This window comes from Medicago sativa, chromosome 8 (genome assembly GCF_051527215.1).
Source record: "Medicago sativa cultivar Bolivia chromosome 8, Bolivia_mono, whole genome shotgun sequence".
Classification (NCBI taxonomy): Eukaryota; Viridiplantae; Streptophyta; class Magnoliopsida; order Fabales; family Fabaceae; genus Medicago; species Medicago sativa.
Window position 1 is genome coordinate 70,419,951 of NC_140756.1, and position 7,680 is coordinate 70,427,630.

Genomic DNA, 7,680 nt, shown 5'->3' on the forward strand with positions numbered 1-7,680 from the left:
CAGATAAGTTGTCACAAAAATAACAAACTTTTATTAATAAAGTATTTTCAAATAACATACTTTTATTTATAAAGGATTTGTTAAGCTATTTATTGATGGTCGTGATCATACATTGCACGCTTATGTTACTGACATCTTTTAAGTTTCATGTTTGTTTCAGATAGATCCTTTAAGTTTCTAAGGTTTAAGATAGGTCCTTTAAGTTTCAAGTTTGTTTCGGATAGGTCCTTTAAGTTTCTAAGGTTTCACATAGGTCCTTTAAGTTTCGAGTTTGTTTCAGATAGGTCCTTTCTATCAACCTCCGTTAAGTCAAAGTTGATCTGTCCGTTAAGCCAAACTCGAAACAAACTCAAAACTTAAAGAACCTATCTGAAACCTTAGAAACTTAAAGGACCTATCTGAAACAAATGTGAAACTTAAAGGACCCAGAGAGGTATTTAGCCTTGTTGGAACAACAACTAGTAACAAAAGATTATAGAAACGAAAATATCTTTGTCACGCAGCTCGGTCAATGGGGCATACCTCTATGCCTATAACAAGCTATAGTTTCGTTTATTTCTGTGATAAATTAGGGTTTCACTGTTACAAACAATATATATAGTACTACCATTCAAATTACAATACCCCTGAACGTATACTGTCTCTCTTTAGTGTCTATATATTAGTGATAGGAGTACTCAAGAGATGTTTGCAAGAAGTGATAACACCACATTAGTGCATGTTCTTAGGATATGTCCATATTTTATATTTTATGGCTATGAAGGAATCACATTCGAGATGCTCTACTTAATGGGACCACCCCCGTCTGTCATTGAGTGTCTCATCGTGAAAGATAAACTGAAAGCCTAATTTTTATTTTGATTTTTCCTTTTTGTTTTGTTACTTTGTAACTCCACCAAAATAAATAAATAAAGGATCTCATAATATTCTTTTTTAAGGGGACATAATATTCATTATTTTTTTAAAAAAATTATCTTATTTTATGAGTTTTGCACAATAAACCATTTAATTATCCTATTATCTTATCCATATATACTTTGTTCAATAGATCTTTAGGTAAAGAGACGGAATTAAGACGAGCATGTTAGTCTCATCCTTTATCGTTAAAACTTCGACTTATATTTTACTTCTACTGTAGCAGAACTCTTCATTACTATAAAGAGATTTAACATATTTTTTTTAGTCAAAGATATAATTAATATTTTACAAAAAATAAAATTGCAATTAGAATAATTTAAATGAAGAGTATACTTATACGATAAAAAATAAGCACAAAATCATGTACTATCTTTTTTTTTAAAAGAAAAATCATACACCCTTGAATTAAAATCATATACCCTTGAAGAAGAGTATACTTGAATTAATGATAAAAAGAAAAGAGTATACTTGAATATAAATAATATATTTTCTTTTTAGGAAAGGATATCTCATTTCATTTCATCCATAATAAGAGACAATAAGGTGGATGATAGAAAATATTAAGACTAGCATGTAATATAGACGCTCTAGCAAGACTATGAGCGACTCTATTAGCTTGTCTCCTAATAAAAGCTAGAGTATAACTAGCATTAGATGCGAGTAGAGTCCTACAAGTAGACAGTAAACTTCCAAGTTCATTCACATATAAATTGTTGCTGAGGACAACATTCGCAACTACCTGACAATCAGTTTCAAAAGCAACTCGATTAAGGCCTTTGTCAAAAGCAATTTGAATGGCTTGTTGCAGAGCGGTAGCGACACATTTGGCTGTTGTTGCAACATATGGAAAAGTCATGGAGTGATCTTGGAGAAGGTGTCCAAGGTTATCACGAAAACAAATACCGACACCAAACTGACCTCCAACTTCAAAAAGAGCACAATCCACGTTGCATTTGATCCATTCCGTCGACAGTTTAGCCCAAGTTCGATCAACAGTTTGCGTATCAGCATTAAGACGGTTGCACCACCTATAGTCTCGAACCATATCTAAAGCTAAAAGTCAATATACTTTAGCATTAACAGATTTTTGTTCCCATAAGCATGCATTACGAGCGCGCCAAATACTCCACAGAATAGCCACAAATCGTGAACGGTCTTCCACATCAAGAGTTGCAAGAATGGTAAACATAATTGATGCAAAACTACTACTTGATGTCATGTGTGGCTCTAGCTTTCCCCAAAGATTTTTTTTTTGGTACATAGACGAAATGACAAAACCATTATAAACTCACACACACAAGTGGAGGTACCAGGGTTCGAACCCCGGTCATGACATCCGGCCTAACAATTTCGGCATTTTTGCCGGTTGAGCTAGGACTTGTGGATGCTTTCCCCAAAGATTTACCACTTGAATATAAATAATTTTTTTCAAAATATGTTTTGAATATTTGTTAAAAAAAATGGATTACTTATTTTTATTTTATTTTCATCAAAAAAATCTTGTTTTTTTATTACAGAGAAAATCTAATATCTTTTTATTCCCTCAAAAAAAAATCTAATATCTTTTTATTTATTTTTTATATTGAACCTTAATTTGCTAAAATACCACCAGTTTTTTTTTTTGACCGAAAAATACCCCCCAGTTTTAGTATAACTATAGAAACTATACTCCTTCACTTAAAAAAAAAAAAAAAGAAGAAGTATATTCGAGACTATGGTATAGAAATATTAAAATAGATACCAATTTGTTAATTGTTGGCAACAACCTAGCAAATCGTTGTATTGATGAGATTGAGTCGGAAGCAATGAATGGCGTGAAGATTATGCTCAAAATTTATCCCCAAAATAAACTGATGATAAATGCTTAACACACTTCACATATGTAAATACTCTCTCGGTTTAATTTATAAAAAATATTTTTCTTCCTTCAAAAAAAATATTTTTCTATAAGGATTTATAGAAAAAATATTTAAATAAACAAAAGTTGATGTATCGTAATTTTATTTGTTGATAAAAGACATCTATTTTTTTTTTTACTAAAAATATATCAACTTTTGTTGATCCAAATATCTTTTATAACTAAGATCCGAGCAAATACATTCATTCATTAGCGAGGACATTATGCACACAAGTGCACGTGAAAGTTCAACAACTATCAAAACTGTTTTTATTGCTAAGATACGCAACCCAAATCCAAGGGATGCATAAAATGACAAATCTCTTTTGAAAAGGTGCATCATAAAAACAATTTTATTACTCAAATAAGGGTTCATACGAACCACCACCAATTTACACACACAATTTTAATTTACCATATTCATGTTTAAATATCATAAGGGTTCATACGAACCACCACCAATTTACACACACAATTTTAATTTACCATATTCATGTTTAAATATCACACGTTCATATATAGAAGTCACTACTGTCCAAACAGTGTAATCTTTCACAAAGATCTTTCAGATGATCAACCACTTTCAGTTCAGCCAAAATAGGAAACTAAATCACTCCTTCCCTCTAAAATACCCTTGCCTATCACGTGTTTTAATTATTCATCCACGCCAATTTTATTTTTTGTATTTTTTTATTTTAATAATTTCACATTCTTTTACGGAAACAATTCAACCTTATTTCTTAAGTCACAAAATATCAACTAGTATATTTTTTTCCCATATATAAAGGAAAGGGTTTCTTGATTCTTGGAAGCCATCCACAGTTAGTTGAGTTTTCTTTCTTCTACACAAAGCAAAAAAACCAAAACCTTAGAAACAAAAACAACAATTGTAAGATGGATTGGGTACGAGGAGAAACTGTTGGAAGAGGAAGCTTTGCAACTGTTAATTTAGTTATACCCATTGGCAATTCATATTCCACTCCGACAGCCGTCAAAACATCCGAGGTTTCAACCTCTTCTTCCCTCAAAAACGAGAAACATGTTCTTCATCAACTAGGTTCTTGTCAAAGAATCATTCCTTGTTTCGGAGATGATTATACTTTCGAGAATGGCAAAGAGTATTACAATTTATTTCTCGAATACGCCTCTGCGGGAACGCTCTCCGATCAACTGAAACTCAATGGTGGCCGGATACCGGAGCAACAAATTGGTCGTTACACGAGGTCAATCGTCGAGGGACTTGATCATATTCATCGCAATGGATTCGTTCATTGTGATATAAAGCTTCAAAATATTTTGGTATTCAATGATGGTGATATCAAAATTGCTGATTTTGGCCTTGCGAAGAAAACAGGGGAAAAACAGAGTTTTGAATGCAGAGGAACTCCACTTTTTATGTCACCGGAATCGGTAAACCACGGCGAGTATGAATCTCCGGCGGATATATGGGCACTTGGGTGTGCAGTGGTGGAAATGGTAACAGGAAAACCAGCTTGGAAGTTGGAGAAAGATTCAAATATATGGTCGTTGTTGCTTCGAATTGGTGCCGGAGAAGAATCGCCGTTAATACCCGAAGAATTATCAAAAGAAGGAAAAGATTTTGTAGAGAAGTGTTTTGTGAAAGATCCAAGAAAAAGATGGACGGCTGAGATGCTTTTGAATCATCCTTTTGTTGAAGAATTGAAGAATGTTGATGAGTCGTCACCAAGAAATCACTTTGATTTCAATGATTGGGTTTCTAGTGTGAGTGATTCGGTTCCGAATTCACCGGAATCAGAAGAATTAAGTCCATGGGATTTTGATTCTAGTTTTGGTTCCGCGGTGGACCGGCTCCGGCAACTTGTGACTGATCAAGGGCCGATGAGTAGTTGGTCGGAATCAGATAGTTGGATCAGTGTTAGGTGAAATTGGAGTTTTGTTTTGGCAGTGTAATTAGAAGTAGAAGATGGATCATTGTGATTAATTACGTGATGGTTCGATTTTGATTATTCAAATTCGTTTATTCCAATCTTTGGAATGTAAATTCGTTTATTCAAATTAGTTGATGGAAGAGTTTTAACTGGCCATGCTTGTGGCCCTTTTGTATAGAGGCTGATTTAACAAATACAATACTATGTTTTTGCCTTCTCTTAATTGGCCTTTGATTTACTTCGAACTTTGATTAGAATTAGACTCGGTCTCTGATCATCATGTAAATAAAGTTGAGTTTATGCCTTTGTTGCTGAATAACACGTAGATCATAGGACCCTATTAAAGATAGCATCAGTGGATAATTATGTTTTCATTAATAATATGATTTTTAGCGGATATCTTCTATGCCCGACTGGAGACACTAACCTATAGCGTCTTGTGGGGTTCAAATAGACAGCAAATTCTCTTTAAGAGTTTTAGGACGATTGCATCAAACTCAGATTCGAAGTTGAGACATTGGTTTAACTAGAAGAGATGTGTATTATGTTATCTAAACGCTCCTGCTGCACTAATAATAAGCTTAAAATAATAATGTTTTATGTTTATACTTTATACTAAGAGATGAGAAGTTTTAAGAGTCTAATGTATAAATGAGGTAAACTGAAAGTGTGGACATGAACATGGTTTGCCCAAAAAAGTGTGGGAACATGATCATTCAACACATGATTGTTGGCACAAAGATAGAAATAATGAGGTTTATGAACTTTTCTGTTGGTTAGTTCAGTGTCAAATATCGAAAGCTTATTCCTTTTGCATTAACTCTGTTGTAAAAATGAATCACTTGGTTTAGGTTAACATTACTTTTTTTCCTTTTAATTATGGATTCCTTTGACAGCGTTGGTAACAATTCTCAAATTTCAAGTGTGAAAGTGTAAAGTCATTGGGAGCACCTGGGCCTTGACGGTGTTATGTGCCAGCTAGGAAACAGCTCTTTCAAGAGTCTTGGGAACAAAGAATTTTTGGTGTCTATTAAAAAATAGAAAACCGAGTGCAAAGTTGTACTAGAAATTTCGTGTGAAAAGAATCATGAACAATTCCTAGTGGAACATCATCTTAATTTGTTTTAGTTCTTATGAATATAATTAGTGATCACATATAAGAATAGAAAGATGGAAAGAAAAGAATCGATCGACCATTACCAAACATACTCAAACAAAGCATTGTGGAATTTTGGCAACGTAGGAGTGAGATCAAAGTATTCTAGTTTTCCAATTATGGGAGAGGGCATAGCCATAGGTATGAGATCACAATTACAAAACTGAAACTAAAAGGTGGGGGAAACCCTAATTGGCTAGAAAAGATGGGGAAAATGTAGAGATATTTTCATTTCGGTAATTAGAAAAATATTTATATAATGCTTTTAGAGTATTCGACATATTTTTTCTTCTTCCTAGAAGGATATGCGTGCGTGAGTATGAGAATAGACAGAGTGATGTGAATTCAGACTCAAATTACATCAATAAACTTAGATGTGTGAAACAAGATTCGGTAGCGATCAAATATAAAGTTAGTCTCAAGCAACAATAACAATAACTGACCTAACAACTAAGCAAAGCAAATCCACAAGCAAAGTAAGAACAAAGATAAAGAGATTAGAGAAACAAACATCGATATTTCGTTATCTAGTTCGACCAAACAATGACTTACTTCTAGAGGAGAGAAATCTCTAATACAACAATTTTTTTTTTGTTTTTTTTTTTGAATCAGCAAATATTATTAGCAAGATTGGCACACTTTCTCTGACCTTATTTGATTGATTCTCAATTTATGTCTCAACGATCCTTGAAGATACTCTAATCTTATTTTTTCAAGATCTTTAGACTCTTAAATCACACCCACAATGTGATCAAAATAGGAATTCAAGGTTATCAAAACCTTATATATCTTCATCACTTCACTATTGGTTTCTCCACAAGACTTCATCTTATTCATTTACACCATCAACTTTGTGAAGAATTCAACAATATTTGCAACATCTTATACTAACGATGTAAAGCTTGTAACTTTACCTTATTTAATTTGTGTTCACCATCATAAATTTTCTTGAGAGTATCTGCAACCCCTTTTGTTGTTTCTTCCTCAATGATTTTCTCAAAGATATTTGGATCAGCAAATTGATATATTAGGAACAAACTTTTCCCATCTTTCTTTCTCTCTCCGCTCACAATTAAGAATTCTCTGCGCATCGGTTGTATTTTTAGCCAACCAAGGAACACCATCTTGTCACCTTTGAATATTGAAAGATTTGCAGGGAATTGTCCATTTAAAGTTGAGTTTGAATATGTCATTGTTAAACAAGTAGCTTAAACGTACTATACTAATTACTTTTCAACAAACACAACATATAATACTTGTGCAGATTTTTAAATGTTAATCTAAGTGAGTGACATAAATTCAAAGGTATCTTCAAGGATCACGCACCATCTCCAAACCTATTGCTGAGAACGACTCTGCAAATACAAAAATTTGTTTAATAACATCGGCAATTCAATCAAAGTTGTACGACTTCAACAGCAAGAGGCTGAGGGCGGGGATTTCTTTCCCTCTCAAATCAAAGAATAAAAGAGCAATTTGTGTAGGTGAAGATAGGGTTATAACGTTCACGAAGGTGTTCAGTAGGTTACTCGTGAAGAAGGAGGCGATAATTTAGAGATGTTGTGTTGCTTGTTTTTGCCAACAAACAAGATCTTCCAAATGCAATGAATGCTGCATAACTTGTTCTTGAAGAAGGATGGTGTTCCTTTCAAGTGAATATTGTAATAGAGGAATGATTGTTAGAACTTGTTCTGAACCATATATAACACAACTCATACCTATATTGATCATTGTTATTGTAAAATTGGGTCAACGGTTGTACTTGTAAAAAGGGTTTATGAGTTTAGTTGAACCACTGT

The 7,680-nt window shown here is 33.3% G+C and overlaps 1 protein-coding gene and 1 pseudogene across 2 annotated transcripts; one reads left to right on the forward strand and one right to left on the reverse strand.

Moving 5' to 3' along the window:
• Positions 1 to 1,432: 1,432 nt before the first annotated feature.
• Positions 1,433 to 1,963, reverse strand: LOC146901054 (uncharacterized). Its single transcript, XM_085737014.1, has one exon. The coding sequence runs from the start codon at positions 1,961 to 1,963 to the stop codon at positions 1,433 to 1,435; it is 531 nt and encodes a 176-aa protein (XP_085593140.1).
• Positions 1,964 to 3,629: 1,666 nt separating this feature from the next.
• LOC146901055 (mitogen-activated protein kinase kinase kinase 20 pseudogene) lies at positions 3,630 to 4,948 on the forward strand (annotated as a pseudogene). Its single transcript, XR_015023163.1, has one exon. The product of XR_015023163.1 is annotated as a mitogen-activated protein kinase kinase kinase 20 pseudogene (transcript).
• The last annotated feature ends 2,732 nt before the right edge of the window (positions 4,949 to 7,680 follow it).

Coding starts and splice junctions, on each gene's coding strand:
- LOC146901054 (XM_085737014.1), bottom strand. CDS start 1,963: ATGGTTCGAGACTATAGGTGGTGCAACCGTCTTAATGCTGATACGCAA.